General features: G+C 45.3%; 1 protein-coding gene across 1 annotated transcript; it reads left to right on the top strand.

Moving 5' to 3' along the window:
• The first annotated feature begins 1243 nt into the window (after positions 1-1243).
• Positions 1244-6265, top strand: LOC148064683 (deoxyribonuclease-1-like). The gene is made up of 7 exons (XM_087808781.1): positions 1244-1949; positions 2002-2085; positions 3237-3352; positions 3409-3521; positions 5797-5951; positions 6004-6097; positions 6158-6265. Exons 1-7 carry the CDS (start codon positions 1933-1935, stop codon positions 6206-6208), a joined length of 630 nt encoding a protein of 209 aa, XP_087664907.1. The 5' UTR covers positions 1244-1932; the 3' UTR covers positions 6209-6265.
• Positions 6266-22264: the final 15999 nt, after the last annotated feature.

Genomic DNA, 22264 nt, shown 5'->3' with positions numbered 1-22264 from the left:
TAATGACACCAGAGTTGATACTAGGTGATGTTTAATGACACCAGAGTTGATACTAGTTGATGTTTAATGACACCAGAGTTGATACTAGTTGATGTTTAATGACACCAGAGTTGATACTAGTTTATGTTTAATGACACCAGAGTTGATACTAGTTGATGTTTAATGACACCAGAGTTGATACTAGTTGATGTTTAATGACACCAGAGTTGATACTAGTGGATGTTTAATGACACCAGAGTTGATACTAGTTTATGTTTAATGACACCAGAGTTGATACTAGTTTATGTTTAATGACACCAGAGTTGATACTAGTTGATGTTTAATGACACCAGAGTTGATACTAGTTGATGTTTAATGACACCAGAGTTGATACTAGTTGATGTTTAATGACACCAGAGTTGATACTAGTTGATGTTTAATGACACCAGAGTCGATACTAGTTGATGTTTAAATACATTTTCTCTTCAACAGAACATGGAACAAGTTTGTCAGGTTTTTTACATCAAGGTCTCGATGTATACTTTAGTTTCTTCACAGCAAACATTGACGGAGAGAGTTCATGGAAAAAGATTAATTTGAATCTATGAAGTTAAGAGTTACTCACTTATGGAGGAAGATTTGTTTCTTTATTATTCAATTGAAAAATGTTGCTTCCTTAACTAAACCACCATTAACTAAACCATCCTTAACTAAAACATCAATAACTAAACCAACCTTAACTAAAACATCATTAACAAAACCATCCTTAACTAAACTATCCTTAACTAAACCATCATCAACTAAACCACCCTTAACTAAACCATCATTAACTAAACCATCGTTAACTAAACTATCCTTAACTAAACCATCATTAACTAAACATCCTTAACTAAACCATCATTAACTAAACCACCCTTAACTAAAACATCATTAACTAAACCATCCTTATCTAAACCATCCTTAACTAAACCATCATTAACTATACCATCCTTAACTAAACTATCTTTAACTAAAACATCATTAACTAAACCATCCTTAACTAAACCATCCTTAACTAAACCACCCTTAACTAAACCATCATTAACTAAACCATCCTTAACTAAACTATCCTTAAATAAACCACCTTAAATAAACCATCCTTAACTAAACCATCATTAACTAAACCATCCTTAACTAAACTGTCCTTAACTAAACCATCATTAACTAAACCATCATTAACTAAACCATCATTAACTGAACCATCCTTAACTAAACCATCATTAACTAAACCATCCTTAACTAAACCATCATTACTAAACCATCATTAACTAAACCATCATTAAATAAACCATCCTTAACTAAACCATCATTACTAAACCATCATTAACTAAACCATCCTTAACTAAACCATCATTACTAAACCATCATTAACTAAACCATCATTAAATAAACCACCCTTAACTAAACCATCATTAACTGAACCATCATTAACTAAACCATCCTTAACTAAACCATCATTACTAAACCATCATTAAATAAACCATCCTTAACTAAACCATCATTAACTAAAACAAGATTAACTAAACCATCCTTAACCAAACCATCATTAACTAAAACATCATTAACTAAACCATCATTAACTAAACCATCATTAACTAAAACAAGATTAACTAAACCATCCTTAACTAAACCATCATTAACTAAACCATCATTAACTAAACCACCTTAACTAAACCATCATTAACTAAAACATCATTAACTAAACCATCATTAACTAAAACAAGATTAACTAAACCATCCTTAACTAAACCATCATTAACTAAAACATCATTAACTAAACCATCATTAAATAAACCATCATTAACTAAACCATCATTAACTATCATCACTATTGCTCGTCAGATCGTTCATCGATACGACATCGTTCTGATTCAAGAAGTTCGGGACAAAGATCTGTCGGCGACGACTGAACTGATGAAACACGTGAACACGTGAGTGACTTTTGTTGAAGACAAGTCGAAAATTTAAACATTTTCTCGACAGAAACTCTCAGTTCACGTACAAATACATCGTCAGTGAACCTCTGGGACGCAGTTCCTATAAAGAACGATACCTCTTCCTGTACAGGTACACCTGTCACTCACACACCTGTCACTCACACACCTGTCACTCACACACCTGTCACACACACACCTGTCACTCACACACCTGTCACTCACACACCTGTCACTCACACACCTGTCACACACACACCTGTCACTCACACACCTGTCACTCACACACACCTGTCATTCACACACCTGTCCCTCACACACCTGTCACTCACACACCTGTCACACACCTGTCACTCACACACCTGTCACACACCTGTCACTCACACACCTGTCACTCACACACCTGTCACTCACACACCTGTCACACACCTGTCACTCACACACCTGTCACTCACACACCTGTCACTTACACACCTGTCACTAACACACACCTGTCACTCACACACCTGTCACTCACACACCTGTCACTTACACACCTGTCACTCACACACCTGTCACACACCTGTCACTCACACACCTGTCACACACCTGTCACTCACACACCTGTCACTAACACACACCTGTCACTCACACACCTGTCACTCACACACCTGTCACTTACACACCTGTCACTCACACACCTGTCACACACCTGTCACTCACACACCTGTCACTCACACACACCTGTCATTCACACACCTGTCCCTCACACACCTGTCACTCACACACCTGTCACACACCTGTCACTCACACACCTGTCACACACCTGTCACTCACACACCTGTCACTCACACACCTGTCACACACCTTTCACTCACACACCTGTCACTTACACACCTGTCACTCACACACCTGTCACACACCTGTCACTCACACACCTGTCACACACCTGTCACTCACACACCTGTCACTCACACACACCTGTCATTCACACACCTGTCACTCACACACCTGTCACTCACACACCTGTCACACACCTGTCACTCACACACCTGTCACTCACACACCTGTCACTTACACACCTGTCACTAACACACACCTGTCACTCACACACCTGTCACTCACACACCTGTCACTCACACACCTGTCATTCACACACCTGTCACTCACACACCTGTCATACACCTGTCACTCACACACCTGTCACTCACACACCTGTCACTCACACACCTGTCATACACCTGTCACTCACACACCTGTCACTCACACACCTGTCACTCACACACCTGTCACTTGTCTTTCCAGGGAAGAGTCTGTGTCTGTGATTGACAGCTTCACCTACGACGACGGCTGTGAGCCCTGTGGCAACGACACCTTCATCCGAGAACCGTTCGTGGTCCAGTTCTCCTCCGAGTCCTCGGGTACGAGTCCCTCCAGCAGCAGGTGTTGATGCTGATGTTTGACGTTTGTGTCGCAGCGACGCCGACCTTCGTGCTCATCCCTCAGCACACGTCGCCGGACTTCGCGCTGCAGGAGACGGACGCGCTCTACGACGTGGCCGCGCACGTGCGCGCTCGCTGGAACACCGACGTGAGCGGCTAGACGCCCGAGACATTCCCCAGCTAGACGTTCAATGTGGTCTAGAAACGTTTGAGAAACATCTTGATTTATCGTGAAAGTTCATATTCGGATCAACTATTTCGTTAAAATGTTTTTTATTTATCTTTAATTTGAATCATTTAATTCCATAATTTCTAGGTTTAAAGATGTTTTTATATTGTTCACGAATATAGTTCAATGTTCCAAAAGTTCAAAATACATTTTTTATTTAATAATTATATATTAATTCAATATAAATGTTGGTGTAAACGAGTCTCCAGACTCAACCAACAGAGCTCAGAGCTACTGATCAAACTTTCAGCCAATCATGTGATGAGCAAACGATCATGTGACTGATCGATCCAGTAGCTCTGGGCTCTTTTAGTAATGTCTGGTGGAACCATAATCGTTACATTTTTACATTGAATTCAAAAGACTAGGAAGTAAAAAGCGTTGAATTTAGAAAATGTATTTTTGAATAATTAGAGTTGAAAATTAGTTTTTAATTAATTTTGAAAATATTGATTTTGTTTTTATTCAAATAATGAAAAGGAAATAAATTCTTCATAGAAATGATTGAATTAAAGGTTTGGTTGAGAGAAGTGAATGAAGTTAATGAAGTGAATGAAGTTACTAAAGTGAATGAAGTTAATGAAGTGAATGAAGTTACTAAAGTGAATGAAGTTAATGAAGTGAATGAAGTTAATGAAGTGAATGAAGTTACTAAAGTGAATGAAGTCAATGAAGTGAATGAAGTTACTAAAGTGAATGAAGTTACTAAAGTGAATGAAGTCAATGAAGTGAATGAAGTTACTAAAGTGAATGAAGTTAATGAAGTGAATGAAGTTAATAAAGTTAATGAAGTAAATTAAGTTACTAAAGTGAATGAAGTTAATGAAGTGAATGAAGTTAATGAAGTTACTAAAGTGAATGAAGTTAATGAAGTGAATGAAGTTAATGAAGTGAATGAAGTTACTAAAGTGAATGAAGTTAATGAAGTTAATGAAGTTACTAAAGTGAATGAAGTTAATGAAGTTACTAAAGTGAATGAAGTTAATGAAGTTAATGAAGTCAATGAAGTGAATGAAGTTAATGAAGTGAATAAAGTTAATGAAGTTAATGAAGTTAATGAAGTGAATGAAGTTAATGAAGTTAATAAAGTTAATGAAGTGAATGAAGTTACTAAAGTGAATGAAGTTAATGAAGTTACTAAAGTGAATGAAGTTAATGAAGTTAATGAAGTGAATGAAGTTAATGAAGTTAATAAAGTTAATGAAGTTAATGAAGTTAATGAAGTGAATGAAGTTAATGAAGTGAATAAAGTTAATGAAGTTAATGAAGTGAATGAAGTTAATGAAGTCAATGAAGTTAATGAAGTGAATGAAGTTAATGAAGTGAATGAAGTTAATGAAGTGAATGAAGTTAATGAAGTTAATGAAGTTACTAAAGTGAATGAAGTTAATGAAGTGAATGAAGTTAATGAAGTGAATGAAGTTAATGAAGTTACTAAAGTGAATGAAGTTAATGAAGTTACTAAAGTGAATGAAGTTAATGAAGTTACTAAAGTGAATGAAGTGAATGAAGTTAATGAAGTTAATGAAGTGAATGAAGTTAATGAAGTCAATGAAGTCAATGAAGTTAATGAAGTGAATGAAGTTAATGAAGTGAATAAAGTTAATGAAGTTAATGAAGTTAATGAAGTGAATGAAGTTAATGAAGTGAATAAAGTTAATGAAGTTAATGAAGTGAATGAAGTTACTAAAGTGAATGAAGTTAATGAAGTTACTAAAGTGAATGAAGTTAATGAAGTGAATGAAGTTAATGAAGTTAATGAAGTTAATGAAGTGAATGAAGTTAATGAAGTGAATGAAGTTAATGAAGTGAATAAAGTTAATGAAGTTAATGAAGTGAATGAAGTTAATGAAGTGAATGAAGTGAATGAAGTGAATAAAGTTAATGAAGTTAATGAAGTGAATGAAGTTAATGAAGTGAATGAAGTGAATGAAGTTAATGAAGTGAATGAAGTTACTGAAGTGAATGAAGTTAATGAAGTGAATGAAGTTAATGAAGTGAATAAAGTTAATAAAGTTAATGAAGTGAATGAAGTTAATGAAGTGAATGAAGTTAATGAAGTGAATAAAGTTAATGAAGTGAATGAAGTTAATGAAGTGAATGAAGTGAATGAAGTTAATGAAGTCAATGAAGTTAATGAAGTTACTGAATAACGCGTCACTAACTGACCACAGAAGCTGGTTCTGCTCCACAGAAGCTGGTTCTGCTCGGAGACTTCAACACCGACTGCAGCTACGTCTCTGGACCTCAGTGGCAGCAGATCCGACTGTTCACCGACAAAAGCTTCCACTGGTTGATCGGAGACGACGAGGACACGACGGTGTCCAGGACTCACTGCACCTACGACAGGTGAGCGTCACGTGACCCCGACCCGGACTCGTTCACCACCTGCTCTCCTCAGGATCGTGGTCTCGGGGGACATGATGGACGGGGTCCAGCCGGGCAGCGCCGGCGTCTACGACTTCATGTCGGACCTGAACCTGAGCCTGGAGCTGGTAAAGTTCGGAGCGTCCGGTTCTGGTCGCCGTGAGTGAGTCACGTGTTCTGTGTCTCAGGCGCTGGCGGTGAGCGACCACTTCCCCGTGGACCTGACGCTGCTGAGCTGAGCCAGGACGCTCGGGAGAGACTCACATAGATCCTCAATAAAATGAAAAGCATCTCAAGAGTTTGTCTGATTGTTGGAAACACACACACACACACACACACACACACACACACACACACACACACACACACACACACACACACACACACACACACACACTCTGCTGTGATTGGTCAAGCATGGAGGTTTGTCACCGTGCGTCATCAATAGTCTCCACCTCCAAGGAACTCGTTGTATAAAAAAAGCGTGATCACAGCTAGAGGAGGAGTAAAGCCATAATTACCTCATAATGGACTCTCGTAACCTCTCCTTCGTCCAGATTTCAGAGCAACTTTATAAAGTAATAACATGGTCATGATGAGAAGTTACTGCGTCTTGAAGAAAATTCACTACATGACACCAGAGTTGATACTAGTTGATGTTTAATGACACCAGAGTTGATACTAGTTGATGTTTAATGACACCAGAGTTGATACTAGTTGAAGTTTAATGACACCAGAGTTGATACTAGTTGAAGTTTAATGACACCAGAGTTGATACTAGTTGATGTTTAATGACACCAGAGTTGATACTAGTTGATGTTTAATGACACCAGAGTCGATACTAGTTGATGTTTAATGACACCAGAGTTGATACTAGTTGATGTTTAGTGACACCAGAGTTGATACTAGTTGATGTTTAATGACACCAGAGTTGATACTAGATGATGTTTAATGACACCAGAGTTGATACTAGTTTATGTTTAATGACACCAGAGTTGACACTAGTTGATGTTTAATGACACCAGAGTTGATACTAGATGATGTTTAATGACACCAGAGTTGATACTAGTTGATGTTTAATGACACCAGAGTTGATGCTAGTTGATGTTTAATGACACCAGAGTTGACACTAGTTGATGTTTAATGACACCAGAGTTGATACTAGTTGATGTTTAATGACACCAGAGTTGATACTAGTTGATGTTTAATGACACCAGAGTTGATACTGGTGTAACCCAGTCAAAGTAAATAAATAATATATATATATATATATATATATATACAATATAATATGTAACATTAAATAGTAATATAATTAGTAAAATGAATATATCAATATAATGTTTTAACTGTGATCATTTAAGTACAAATTGTGAGTTAAAATGTGTTATTGGAATGTGTTATATTTATTCATATATTGCGACTTTTGTGGGGAGTGGATTTTTGTTAATAGAATAATTGATGGCGCACCGGTGCGCGCAGGTGGCGCAGATTATAGGCCCGCCCCTGCCGAGGGAACACGGGCAGAATACCGGTGGTAGGGTTTTGGAGTGGATGTGTGTCGGGCGGCTGTGGACAAGAGGGGAAATACAGTGAAACTGAACGGACAAGTTGGCGAACGTGAATTGTCAACCCGACAATCTGGGCGGCCGTTACTTGCGCCGTGGACTTCCAAACGAAGTCCGGAGAGGTTACGCGGAGTTCCAAAAGATCGTCAGCTCACCACACGTGAGCCGACGGAGGACGAGGGTTCGCTCACACAGTTGAACCCGAGCGGTGGCCGTCAACGACCAGTCCGGGAGCGCACCTGCGGAAAGCGCGGCGGGTGCTGGAGCGCCCCCCCGACGAACCCCCGCCCAGACCTACGCTGAAAGGTACTGTTTTTTTGTATATTGATACCACTCCGCTGGAAGGAGGGACACTTTCGTTTGGATTACGGAGCCCCCCCACACTTCAGACCCGCGACGCCCTGGACCTTTAAAGAGCCGGCCGTGTGCGCGTGTGTGTGTGTGAGTGTGTGAGTGTGTGAGTGTGGGCCCTTGATTGTTTAAATTGTAAATGTACATACGGGTTGTTAGGGAATTTGAGTTTGTTCTTTTTTTTTAATCCCGGTTTATGTGTGTATTTGCAAATTGTTATTATTATTATTGACTAAAAACTAAGTTTTGAATTTAAACCTTGCGTGGTGTGTGTTTATTATTATTTGCCTATAGTGGTTCAAGGGGATTTATATATAGTAATTACGTTAACGGACCCGGAAGCCCTCCCCTACATAAAGCGCTACATAAAATGGAGGCACTGCTGGGATGTTTCTCTTGAGTTGCTTAAATAATAATAATTGATAGATTAATTGATAAAATATAATCATAATTTAAAGTTAAAAGCTAAAAAGCACACGCAAGCAAATCGTTACTTTTTTCAATAGTGTTAAAATTAAATAAGATACAATGGATAAGGCAGCTTTAATATCAGAACTGATTAGCTGGTGCCGTGGCGAGGGGTTGGATGAGAAACATGCCCTTATGGCCATCGTTCCAGAAGATGTGGACATAAGTAGTGTAGAAGAAACTCTGGAAACTATAAAGTTTTTCGGACGTGTCCGTGTCCGTGGGAGGATCTTCAACATGAAGCTGAACAGGCTGACGCTTCTATGTGAATGCAAGGAAGTGGTAAAGGAAGAGAGTGTTCCTCCTGAGGTTAGGACAATCGATGGTGGAGAGGCATGGCCTATCATCGTCATTGGAGAGGTCCCACCAGCAGCTGCGGAGGACTTTAATTTGAAACTTAAAGGGTTGCTGCAGGCTGAGGGGAAAACGATGGAGGACCTCAGATCTTTCTTTCCAAGTGCACCACCGCCTACAAGCTCCACTGAATCAATTCTGCGTGCTGTTGGCAACCTGCTGGAGAAAACGGCTAAACCAGCTGACGGAGGAAGCTACGCACGACTGCGCACCTTCTCAGGGGCCTTACCAACTCCACCCGGTGAGGAACCATTTGAATATTGGTTGGAACAGGCTTGGCTCCTGGTGGATGAGACTGAATGTTCTGAGCGGGAAAAGAGACGCCGGCTTATTGGGAGCTTAAAGGGGCCTGCATTAGAAATTGTGAAGGCAGTAAGGCACACCAATCCGGACGCCAGCCCAAAAGAGTGTCTGCAAGCGCTGGAAAGTGCATTCGGAAGTGCAGAGTCTGGTGATGATCTTCACTTTGCTTTCAGATTAATGCAACAGCTCAAAGGAGAGAAACTATCGGACTTCCTCAGGCATCTGGAGCGGTCGCGCTCTAAAGTGGTTGCAAGAGGTGGACTCCCTACTACAAGCATGGATAGAGCCCGACTCGAACAACTGCTGAGAGGTGCTTCTGGCTCAGATCTCATGCTGATCCAGCTGAGACTGAGAGAGCGAAGAGTTACCCCTCCAACCTTTCTACAGCTGTTATCAGAGATTCATGCTGAAGAGGAGTACGAAGCTTCACGGAGGAAGCTAAGTGCATCGGCACATCAGGTGTATGCTAATCCAGAGGTGGACGCCCGACAAGCTGAAATCCAAACATTGAGAGCCGAGCTGAAGGAACTGAAATTGCTGGTGGCAGCAGCAGTAGCCGGACCTACACCAGTGAAACCTGTTTGCTGGGAGGCTGGAGCAAGTAATGCCCCTGGCCCAGAGATCCAGCACGATGCTGAGCTGACTGCCTTAAGGAAACAAGTAAGGAGACTCAAACACAAGACTAGCCACCGGATGTCTGAGCAAGAAGCCGTAGTGTCTGTGTCTGCGTTAGAAGCCTCTAAACCTGTCTCCAGCGGCCCAAAGGGAGCATCAACCAGGTCGGATACTTTCTGTTATCGTTGTGGTGAGAACGGCCATTTCGCCACCAAGTGCCGAAACCCGGAGAATCCATCCAAGGTCATCAAGAAACTAATTCAGGCATTGAAACTGACGAAAGACAAGCAACAGTTAGGCGAGGCAACCACCAGTCACTGTGGAGTAAAGAGAAGTGCAGTTACCGCAACCGCACCGGCGGGCATTCCTGACCGCTTGGTGGGCCCCCCCAGTATTGTTCCTGTGACAGTGAATGGAATTAGCTGTAATGCCTTATTTGACAGTGGATCTAAGGTCACCATTATTTTTGAATCATGGTATCAAACTTATCTGCCTAATGTCCCAATACATCCAGTGTCTGGTTTAGCCCTGTGGGGGCTGAGTGAGTCGGAGATAAGTTACCCCTACCGTCGTTATGTGGTGGTCCACATCAAGTATCCAGCGCAGGTTGCAGGTGCCGACCAGACAGTGGCCGTCCTTGCACTTATCTGTCCCCAGCCTCGAACTGCTGACCAGACTCCAGTCATTGTAGGGACCAACGCCAGTCACATCCGACACATGATACAGCAAAGTAAGATGAAAGGCATTGACATCACCCAAACACTGGGCACAAGAGTGGCTCGGAATGAGTACAAGCCAGCATTCAACAACTCTACCACAGCATTGGAGGAAGAGGAGGATATTGGCTGTGTGATATGGCCAGGCCCTGGCCCTCTGACTCTGGCCCCTGGGGGTGACTGTAACGCAGTCTGCCATGTTAAGTACCAACGGGATGTCAAGAACGAAGTTTTGATGATCAACTCTTCTCCTGTTACTCCACTGCCAGCTGGCGTGCTACTTCAACCTATGGTGGTACGCAGTGAAGAAGTGAACGTCCACCACTTCCGAGTCCATGTCCAAAACGAGTCGTTGACTGAGACAATTCTACCAGTAGGAACTGTTATCGGACATATGTACCTGACTGATGCGGTCACTGCTCTCTCAGACTCCAATACAGCTGCAACAAAGTTTGATGCCAGAATGGTGAACTTTGGAGACTCACCTGTCTCGGAGGCGTATAAAGAGAGGCTTCGCCAAACACTAGCTGCAAGAGCAAGGGTGTTTTCTCTGCATGAATGGGATGTGGGATTGGCCCAGGGAGTGGAGCACAGGATCCGACTGTCTGACCCCCGGCCGTTCCGAGAGCGCTCTCGGCGCCTAGCCCCGGCTGACGTGGAGGACGTCAGAAAGCACCTGCAGGAGCTGTTGCAAGCAGGGATCATTCGAGAGTGACGTAGTCGGTATGCATCCCCCATAGTGATTGTCCGGAAAAAGAATGGAGCCGTGAGGATGTGCATAGATTACCGCTTACTAAACAGTAGAACCATCCCCGATCAGTACACTACGCCCTGCATTGACGAAGTGTTGGACTCAATGACTGGAAGCAAGTGGTTCTCTGTTCTGGATTTGCGAAGCGGATACTATCACATTCCTATGGCTGAGGAGGACAAAGAAAAGACCGCTTTCATCTGTCCCCTGGGGTTTTTCCAGTTCGAGCGAATGCCACAGGGGATAACCGGAGCCCCAGCTACTTTCCAGCGACTAATGGAGAAGGCTGTGGGGGACATGAACCTGTTGGAAGTGCTGGTCTATTTGGATGACCTCATTGTGTTTGGCAGAACCTTGGAGGAGCACGAGAAGAGACTTCTTAAAGTGCTAGACCGCCTGGCTGAAGTGGGCTTAAAACTGTCACTGGACAAATGTCAGTTTTGCCTGCCAGAGGTAAAATACCTCGGACATGTGGTGTCAGCCAATGGAGTTTCACCGGATCCCTCAAAGATAGAGGCCGTCACTCGCTGGCCCCAGCCTACCAATCTCAAGACACTTCAGTCCTTCCTTGGGTTCTGTGGCTACTATCGGCGGTTCATAGCCAATTATGCCGCCATTGTCAGGCCATTGTCGGAACTGACGAAAGGATACGCCCCAACCCAGATGGGAAAGAAACGTGAAAGGGAGAAGGGCAAAACCTACTTCAAGGACTCTGAGGCCTTTGGTGACAGATGGGATCAGTCCTGCACAGAGGCCTTCCACCATGTTATCCACTGCCTGACCCACGCCCCTGTACTGGCCTTTGCTGACCCGCACAAGCCCTACGTCCTACATGTGGACGCAAGCCTGAGAGGCCTAGGCGCAGTCCTGTATCAGGAACACCCAGAAGGACTGAGGCCCGTTGCGTTCGCCAGCCGGAAGCTGAGGATGTCGGAACATAATTATCCAATACACCAGTTGGAGTTCCTGTCCCTCAAGTGGGCGGTGGTAGATAAGTTCCATGACTATCTGTATGGAGTGCGGTTTACAGTGCGCACCGATAACAACCCTCTGACGTACTTGCTGTCAACGGCAAAACTCAGTGCTGTGGGGCACCGATGGCTATCTGCTCTATCAACTTATGACTTTGACCTTCAGTATCGACCTGGCAGACACAACACTGATGCCGATCTGCTCTCAAGAAACATGCCTGAGGAGAGTTCAGAGGATTGGGAGACCATATCACCAGCTGGTGTTAGGTCCATCTGCAAACGTATCTGCATCCCTGGTTCTGCAAACACCCCCTCAAGGTATGTAGACCAGTTGGGAGCCTCGCCTGAGTGTGTGCCAGATGCATATGCATATCCAACCCAGTTGTGTTTCACTTCACCTGCGCAGTTGTCAAGGCAGGAGCTCATTAAAGCTCAGCAAGAAGATGGAGTCATCAGATCTGTCATCCACGCTGTGGAACGAGGCAACTGGCCTGAGGTAAAAGAATCTAGTCCAGAAAGGTCGCAATTCAGGAAAGAGATGGGCAAACTGATGTTAAAAGATGGGCTGCTCCATCGCTTAAGCAAGAGACTGTCTGGTGAAGAACTCACGCAACGTGTCTTGCCCCAGGAGTTAAGGGAAGTGGTGTTAAAAGCCACTCATGACGATCTTGGACATCTGGGCATCGAGAGAACAACCGACTTGCTGAGGAGCAGATTATTCTGGCCTAAACTGGCACATGATATGGAACAATACATAAAAAACTGTGGAAAGTGTGTAACACGAAAGACCCCCTGTCATAAAGCCCCATTGCATCACATCACAAGCAATGGACCAATGGATCTAGTGTGCATCGACTTTCTGTCCCTGGAACCAGACTCTGCAGGCATTAGCAATGTGTTGGTGGTCACGGACAATTTCACCCGCTATGCTCAGGCTTTCCCCAGTCGTAATCAGAAAGCGCAAACTGTAGCAAAGATCTTGGTGGACAAGTATTTTGTTCATTACGGACTGCCAGCAAGAATACACTCGGACCAAGGGAGAGACTTTGAGAGTCAACTCATCAAAGAGCTCTTAACGATGATGGGGATCAGAAAATCAAGAACTACCCCCTACCACCCACAGGGAGACCCGCAGCCTGAAAGATTCAACAGAACCCTTCTTTCTATGCTGGGCACCCTGGGGTTGGAAAAGAAACGAACTTGGAGTAAACACGTTGGCTACATGGTGCACGCCTACAACAGCACCAAATGTGACGCTACAGGATACTCACCCTACTTCCTGATGTTTGGTAGGGAGGCCAGGTTGCCTGTAGATGTGTGTTTTGGAACCTCGCCTGATGGCAAAGCGGAAAGCTACCATTCACAGTATGTGGAAAAGTTGAAAGAGGACTTACGGTATGCTTACAAGCTTGCATCCAAAGCAGCTTTCCAAACGCATCAAAGGAACAAGAAAGCATAAGACCGAAGAGTCGGTTTCCAGGCGCTGCAAAAGGGCGACAGGGTGCTGATAAAGAATTTAGGCTTAAAAGGAAAACACAAACTTGAAAGTCGGTGGAAGCCTATTCCCTATGTGGTTCTGGAAAAAATGCCAAACTTGCCAGTATATAAAGGGAAACCAGAAGATGGAAGAGGAGGAGAGAAAACTCTCCATCGTGACCATCTCCTGCCGATTGGGCACTTGGTACGGATGCCGACTGCAGTAGCAGATAACACACAGAGCATCACCAGACAAACCAGATCCAAGAAATGCTTACCGGACCCCCCTACTTCTTTTCAAGCAGTCCAGGAGGATTCGGGTTCATCCTCAGAGGCCTCAGAGGTGGAGTGGCCTAGTCTGGCAACACGCTACAGTTGGAACCTGAAGGACATGTTACAACAGGTAAAGGATGCTGTTAGACGTTCAAGTCCTGTTCAAGACGTCCATGCTGGACAATCAGAGGCAGATCCCGCTGAGAAGGAGGACAGCATGGAGGAACACCACAGTACTGGGAGCCACAATACGGAACCAGAGGATGAGGAACGAGAGCTTACTCAAGATGAAGATGCAGTGTCTGAACACCCTAGCGACGATAGGCACCAAGAGGCAGGCACTAGAAATACCGTAAATAGCCCCCCTGTGCAGCGTCCTAAACGAACAATAAAACCAGTCATTAGGTTAACTTATGATGAGCCTGGTAAATCAAAGGACCAGCCATTAACCATCACACATAGGGGTGTGATCATCAAGATTGGGAGATAGTTTGACGAGGACATCAAAGCCTTTTAGAAGGGGGAGGGTGTAACCCAGTCAAAGTAAATAAATAATATATATATATATATATATACAATATAATATGTAACATTAAATAGTAATATAATTAGTAAAATGAATATATCAATATAATGTTTTAACTGTGATCATTTAAGTACAAATTGTGAGTTAAAATGTGTTATTGGAATGTGTTATATTATTCATATATTGCGACTTTTGTGGGGAGTGGATTTTTGTTAATAGAATAATTGATGGCGCACCGGTGCGCGCAGGTGGCGCAGATTATAGGCCCGCCCCTGCCGAGGGAACACGGGCAGAATACCGGTGGTAGGGTTTTGGAGTGGATGTGTGTCGGGCGGCTGTGGACAAGAGGGGAAATACAGTGAAACTGAACGGACAAGTTGGCGAACGTGAATTGTCAACCCGACAATCTGGGCGGCCGTTACTTGCGCCGTGGACTTCCAAACGAAGTCCGGAGAGGTTACGCGGAGTTCCAAAAGATCGTCAGCTCACCACACGTGAGCCGACGGAGGACGAGGGTTCGCTCACACAGTTGAACCCGAGCGGTGGCCGTCAACGACCAGTCCGGGAGCGCACCTGCGGAAAGCGCGGCGGGTGCTGGAGCGCCCCCCTGACGAACCCCCGCCCAGACCTACGCTGAAAGGTACTGTTTTTTTGTATATTGATACCACTCCGCTGGAAGGAGGGACACTTTCGTTTGGATTACGGAGCCCCCCCACACTTCAGACCCGCGACGCCCTGGACCTTTAAAGAGCCGGCCGTGTGCGCGTGTGTGTGTGTGTGAGTGTGTGAGTGTGTGAGTGTGGGCCCTTGATTGTTTAAATTGTAAATGTACATACGGGTTGTTAGGGAATTTGAGTTTCTTTTTTTTTTAATCCCGGTTCATGTGTGTATTTGCAAATTGTTATTATTATTATTGACTAAAAACTAAGTTTTGAATTTAAACCTTGCGTGGTGTGTGTTTATTATTATTTGCCTATAGTGGTTCAAGGGGATTTATATATAGTAATTACTTTAACGGACCCGGAAGCCCTCCCCTCATTATCCTGGTAAGGGGAGCGCTACATAAAATGGAGGCACTGCTGGGATGTTTCTCTTGAGTTGCTTAAATAATAATAATTGATAGATTAATTGATAAAATATAATCATAATTTAAAGTTAAAAGCTAAAAAGCACATGCAAGCAAATCGTTACTTTTTTCAATAGTGTTAAAATTAAAAAAGATACAATGGATAAGGCAGCTTTAATATCAGAACTGATTAGCTGGTGCCGTGGCGAGGGGTTGGATGAGAAACATGCCCTTATGGCCATCGTTCCAGAAGATGTGGACATAAGTAGTGTAGAAGAAACTCTGGAAACTATAAAGTTTTTCGGACGTGTCCGTGTCCGTGGGAGGATCTTCAACATGAAGCTGAACAGGCTGACGCTTCTATGTGAATGCAAGGAAGTGGTAAAGGAAGAGTGTTCCTCCTGAGGTTAGGCCAATCGATGGTGGAGAGGCATGGCCTATCATCGTCATTGGAGAGGTCCCACCAGCAGCTGCGGAGGACTTTAATTTGAAACTTAAAGGGTTGCTGCAGGCTGAGGGGAAAACGATGGAGGACCTCAGATCTTTCTTTCCAAGTGCACCACCGCCTACAAGCTCCACTGAATCAATTCTGCGTGCTGTTGGCAACCTGCTGGAGAAAACGGCTAAACCAGCTGACGGAGGAAGCTACGCACGACTGCGCACCTTCTCAGGGGCCTTACCAACTCCACCCGGTGAGGAACCATTTGAATATTGGTTGGAACAGGCTTGGCTCCTGGTGGATGAGACTGAATGTTCTGAGCGGGAAAAGAGACGCCGGCTTATTGGGAGCTTAAAGGGGCCTGCATTAGAAATTGTGAAGGCAGTAAGGCACACCAATCCGGACGCCAGCCCAAAAGAGTGTCTGCAAGCGCTGGAAAGTGCATTCGGAAGTGCAGAGTCTGGTGATGATCTTCACTTTGCTTTCAGATTAATGCAACAGCTCAAAGGAGAGAAACTATCGGACTTCCTCAGGCATCTGGAGCGGTCGCTCTCTAAAGTGGTTGCAAGAGGTGGGCTCTATCCATGCTTGTAGTAGGGAGTCCGACTCGAACAACTGCTGAGAGGTGCTACTGGCTCAGATCTCATGCTGATCCAGCTGAGACTGAGAGAGCGAAGAGTTACCCCTCCAACCTTTCTACAGCTGTTATCAGAGATTCATGCTGAAGAGGAGTACGAAGCTTCACGGAGGAAGCTAAGTGCATCGGCACATCAGGTGTATGCTAATCCAGAGGTGGACGCCCGACAAGCTGAAATCCAAACATTGAGAGCCGAGCTGAAGGAACTGAAATTGCTGGTGGCAGCAGCAGTAGCCGGACCTACACCAGTGAAACCTGTTTGCTGGGAGGCTGGAGCAAGTAATGCCCCTGGCCCAGAGATCCAGCACGATGCTGAGCTGACTGCCTTAAGGAAACAAGTAAGTAGACTCAAACACAAGACTAGCCACCGGATGTCTGAGCAAGAAGCCGTAGTGTCTGTGTCTGCGTTAGAAGCCTCTAAACCTGTCTCCAGCGGCCCAAAGGGAGCATCAACCAGGTCGGATACTTTCTGTTATCGTTGTGGTGAGAACGGCCATTTTGCCACCAAGTGCCGAAACCCGGAGAATCCATCCAAGGTCATCAAGAAACTAATTCAGGCATTGAAACTGACGAAAGACAAGCAACAGTTAGGCGAGGCAACCACCAGTCACTGTGGAGTAAAGAGAAGTGCAGTTACCGCAACCGCACCGGCGGGCATTCCTGACGGCTTGGTGGGCCCCCCCAGTATTGTTCCTGTGACAGTGAATGGAATTAGCTGTAATGCCTTATTTGACAGTGGATCTCAGGTCACCATTATTTTTTAATCATGGTATCAAACTTATCTGCCTAATGTCCCAATACATCCAGTGTCTGGTTTAGCCCTGTGGGGGCTGAGTGAGTCGGAGATAAGTTACCCCTACCGTCGTTATGTGGTGGTCCACATCAAGTATCCAGCGCAGGTTGCAGGTGCCGACCAGACAGTGGCCGTCATTGCACTTATCTGTCCCCAGCCTCGAACTGCTGACCAGACTCCAGTCATTGTAGGGACCAACGCCAGTCACATCCGACGCATGATACAGCAAAGTAAGATGAAAGGCATTGACATCACCCAAACACTGGGCACAAGAGTGGCTCGGAATGAGTACAAGCCAGCATTCAACAACTCTACCACAGCATTGGAGGAAGAGGAGGATATTGGCTGTGTGATATGGCCAGGCCCTGGCCCTCTGACTCTGGCCCATGGGGGTGACTGTAACGCAGTCTGCCATGTTAAGTACCAACGGGATGTCAAGAACGAAGTTTTGATGATCAACTCTTCTCCTGTTACTCCACTGCCAGCTGGCGTGCTACTTCAACCTATGGTGGTACGCAGTGAAGAAGTGAACGTCCACCACTTCCGAGTCCATGTCCAAAACGAGTCGTTGACTGAGACAATTCTACCAGTAGGAACTGTTATCGGACATATGTACCTGACTGATGCGGTCACTGCTCTCTCAGACGCCAATACAGCTGCAACAAAGTTTGATGCCAGAATGGTGAACTTTGGAGACTCACCTGTCTCGGAGGCGTATAAAGAGAGGCTTCGCCAAACACTAGCTGCAAGAGCAAGGGTGTTTTCTCTGCATGAATGGGATGTGGGATTGGCCCAGGGAGTGGAGCACAGGATCCGACTGTCTGACCCCCGGCCGTTCCGAGAGCGCTCTCGGCGCCTAGCCCCGGCTGACGTGGAGGACGTCAGAAAGCACCTGCAGGAGCTGTTGCAAGCAGGGATCATTCGAGAGTGACGTAGTCGGTATGCATCCCCCATAGTGATTGTCCGGAAAAAGAATGGAGCCGTGAGGATGTGCATAGATTACCGCTTACTAAACAGTAGAACCATCCCCGATCAGTACACTACGCCCTGCATTGACGAAGTGTTGGACTCAATGACTGGAAGCAAGTGGTTCTCTGTTCTGGATTTGCGAAGCGGATACTATCACATTCCTATGGCTGAGGAGGACAAAGAAAAGACCGCTTTCATCTGTCCCCTGGGGTTTTTCCAGTTCGAGCGAATGCCACAGGGGATAACCGGAGCCCCAGCTACTTTCCAGCGACTAATGGAGAAGGCTGTGGGGGACATGAACCTGTTGGAAGTGCTGGTCTATTTGGATGACCTCATTGTGTTCGGCAGAACCTTGGAGGAGCACGAGAAGAGACTTCTTAAAGTGCTAGACCGCCTGGCTGAAGTGGGCTTAAAACTGTCACTGGACAAATGTCAGTTTTGCCTGCCAGAGGTAAAATACCTCGGACATGTGGTGTCAGCCAATGGAGTTTCACCGGATCCCTCAAAGATAGAGGCCGTCACTCGCTGGCCCCAGCCTACCAATCTCAAGACACTTCAGTCCTTCCTTGGGTTCTGTGGCTACTATCGGCGGTTCATAGCCAATTATGCCGCCATTGTCAGGCCATTGTCGGAACTGACGAAAGGATACGCCCCAACCCAGATGGGAAAGAAACGTGAAAGGGAGAAGGGCAAAACCTACTTCAAGGACTCTGAGGCCTTTGGTGACAGATGGGATCAGTCCTGCACAGAGGCCTTCCACCATGTTATCCACTGCCCCTGTACTGGCCTTTGCTGACCCGCACAAGCCCTACGTCCTACATGTGGACGCAAGCCTGAGAGGCCTAGGCGCAGTCCTGTATCAGGAACACCCAGAAGGACTGAGGCCCGTTGCGTTCGCCAGCCGGAAGCTGAGGATGTCGGAACATAATTATCCAATACACCAGTTGGAGTTCCTGTCCCTCAAGTGGGCTGTGGTAGATAAGTTCCATGACTATCTGTATGGAGTGCGGTTTACAGTGCGCACCGATAACAACCCTCTGACGTACTTGCTGTCAACGGCAAAACTCAGTGCTGTGGGGCACCGATGGCTATCTGCTCTATCAACTTATGACTTTGACCTTCAGTATCGACCTGGCAGACACAACACTGATGCCGATCTGCTCTCAAGAAACATGCCTGAGGAGAGTTCAGAGGATTGGGAGACCATATCACCAGCTGGTGTTAGGTCCATCTGCAAACGTATCTGCATCCCTGGTTCTGCAAACACCCCCTCAAGGTATGTAGACCAGTTGGGAGCCTCGCCTGAGTGTGTGCCAGATGCATATGCATATCCAACCCAGTTGTGTTTCACTTCACCTGCGCAGTTGTCAAGGCAGGAGCTCATTAAAGCTCAGCAAGAAGATGGAGTCATCAGATCTGTCATCCACGCTGTGGAACGAGGCAACTGGCCTGAGGTAAAAGAATCTAGTCCAGAAAGGTCGCAATTCAGGAAAGAGATGGGCAAACTGATGTTAAAAGATGGGCTGCTCCATCGCTTAAGCAAGAGACTGTCTGGTGAAGAACTCACGCAACTTGTCTTGCCCCAGGAGTTAAGGGAAGTGGTGTTAAAAGCCACTCATGACGATCTTGGACATCTGGGCATCGAGAGAAAAACCGACTTGCTGAGGAGCAGATTATTCTGGCCTAAACTGGCACATGATATGGAACAATACATAAAAAACTGTGGAAAGTGTGTAACACGAAAGACCCCCTGTCATAAAGCCCCATTGCATCACATCACAAGCAATGGACCAATGGATCTAGTGTGCATCGACTTTCTGTCCCTGGAACCAGACTCTGCAGGCATTAGCAATGTGTTGGTGGTCACGGACAATTTCACCCGCTATGCTCAGGCTTTTCCCAGTCGTAATCAGAAAGCGCAAACTGTAGCAAAGATCTTGGTGGACAAGTATTTTGTTCATTACGGACTGCCAGCAAGAATACACTCGGACCAAGGGAGAGACTTTGAGAGTCAACTCATCAAAGAGCTCTTAACGATGATGGGGATCAGAAAATCAAGAACTACCCCCTACCACCCACAGGGAGACCCGCAGCCTGAAAGATTCAACAGAACCCTTCTTTCTATGCTGGGCACCCTGGGGTTGGAAAAGAAACGAACTTGGAGTAAACACGTTGGCTACATGGTGCACGCCTACAACAGCACCAAATGTGACGCTACAGGATACTCACCCTACTTCCTGATGTTTGGTAGGGAGGCCAGGTTGCCTGTAGATGTGTGTTTTGGAACCTCGCCTGATGGCAAAGCGGAAAGCTACCATTCACAGTATGTGGAAAAGTTGAAAGAGGACTTACGGTATGCTTACAAGCTTGCATCCAAAGCAGCTTTCCAAACGCATCAAAGGAACAAGAAAGCATAAGACCGAAGAGTCGGTTTCCAGGCGCTGCAAAAGGGCGACAGGGTGCTGATAAAGAATTTAGGCTTAAAAGGAAAACACAAACTTGAAAGTCGGTGGAAGCCTATTCCCTATGTGGTTCTGGAAAAAATGCCAAACTTGCCAGTATATAAAGGGAAACCAGAAGATGGAAGAGGAGAGAAAACTCTCCATCGTGACCATCTCCTGCCGATTGGGCACTTGGTACGGATGCCGACTGCAGTAGCAGATAACACACAGAGCATCACCAGACAAACCAGATCCAAGAAATGCTTACCGGACCCCCCTACTTCTTTTCAAGCAGTCCAGGAGGATTCAGGTTCATCCTCAGAGGCCTCAGAGGTGGAGTGGCCTAGTCTGGCAACACGCTACAGTTCGTACCTGAAGGACATGTTACAACAGGAAAAGGATGCTGTTCAAGTCCTGTTCAAGACGTCCATGCTGGACAATCAGAGGCAGATCCCGCTGAGAAGGAGGACAGCATGGAGGAACACCACAGTACTGGGAGCCACAATACGGAACCAGAGGATGAGGAACGAGAGCTTACTCAAGATGAAGATGCAGTGTCTGAACACCCTAGCCACGATAGGCACCAAGAGGCAGGCACTAGAAATACCGTAAATAGCCCCCCTGTGCAGCGTCCTAAACGAACAATAAAACCAGTCATTAGGTTAACTTATGATGAGCCTGGTAAATCAAAGGACCAGCCATTAACCATCACACATAGGGGTGTGATCATCAAGATTGGGAGATAGTTTGACGAGGACATCAAAGCCTTTTAGAAGGGGGAGGGTGTAACCCAGTCAAAGTAAATAAATAATATATATATATATATATATATATATATACAATATAATATGTAACATTAAATAGTAATATAATTAGTAAAATGAATATATCAATATAATGTTTTAACTGTGATCATTTAAGTACAAATTGTGAGTTAAAATGTGTTATTGGAATGTGTTATATTTATTCATATATTGCGACTTTTGTGGGGAGTGGATTTTTGTTAATAGAATAATTGATGGCGCACCGGTGCGCGCAGGTGGCGCAGATTATAGGCCCGCCCCTGCCGAGGGAACACGGGCAGAATACCGGTGGTAGGGTTTTGGAGTGGATGTGTGTCGGGCGGCTGTGGACAAGAGGGGAAATACAGTGAAACTGAACGGACAAGTTGGCGAACGTGAATTGTCAACCCGACAATCTGGGCGGCCGTTACTTGCGCCGTGGACTTCCAAACGAAGTCCGGAGAGGTTACGCGGAGTTCCAAAAGATCGTCAGCTCACCACACGTGAGCCGACGGAGGACGAGGGTTCGCTCACACAGTTGAACCCGAGCGGTGGCCGTCAACGACCAGTCCGGGAGCGCACCTGCGGAAAGCGCGGCGGGTGCTGGAGCGCCCCCCCTGACGAACCCCCGCCCAGACCTACGCTGAAAGGTACTGTTTTTTTGTATATTGATACCACTCCGCTGGAAGGAGGGACACTTTCGTTTGGATTACGGAGCCCCCCCACACTTCAGACCAGCGACGCCCTGGACCTTTAAAGAGCCGGCCGTGTGTGTGTGAGTGTGTGTGAGTGTGTG

The sequence above is a fragment of the Callionymus lyra genome, chromosome 15, assembly GCF_982586985.1.
Source record: "Callionymus lyra chromosome 15, fCalLyr1.hap1.1, whole genome shotgun sequence".
Classification (NCBI taxonomy): Eukaryota; Metazoa; Chordata; class Actinopteri; order Syngnathiformes; family Callionymidae; genus Callionymus; species Callionymus lyra.
This window is presented reverse-complemented; position numbering and strand designations above follow the sequence as displayed.

Coding starts and splice junctions, on each gene's coding strand:
- LOC148064683 (XM_087808781.1), top strand. Junction 3,353..3,408: donor GTTCTCCTCCGAGTCCTCGG/GTACGAGTCCCT, acceptor TTTGTGTCGCAG/CGACGCCGACCTTCGTGCTC. Junction 5,952..6,003: donor ACTCACTGCACCTACGACAG/GTGAGCGTCACG, acceptor TGCTCTCCTCAG/GATCGTGGTCTCGGGGGACA.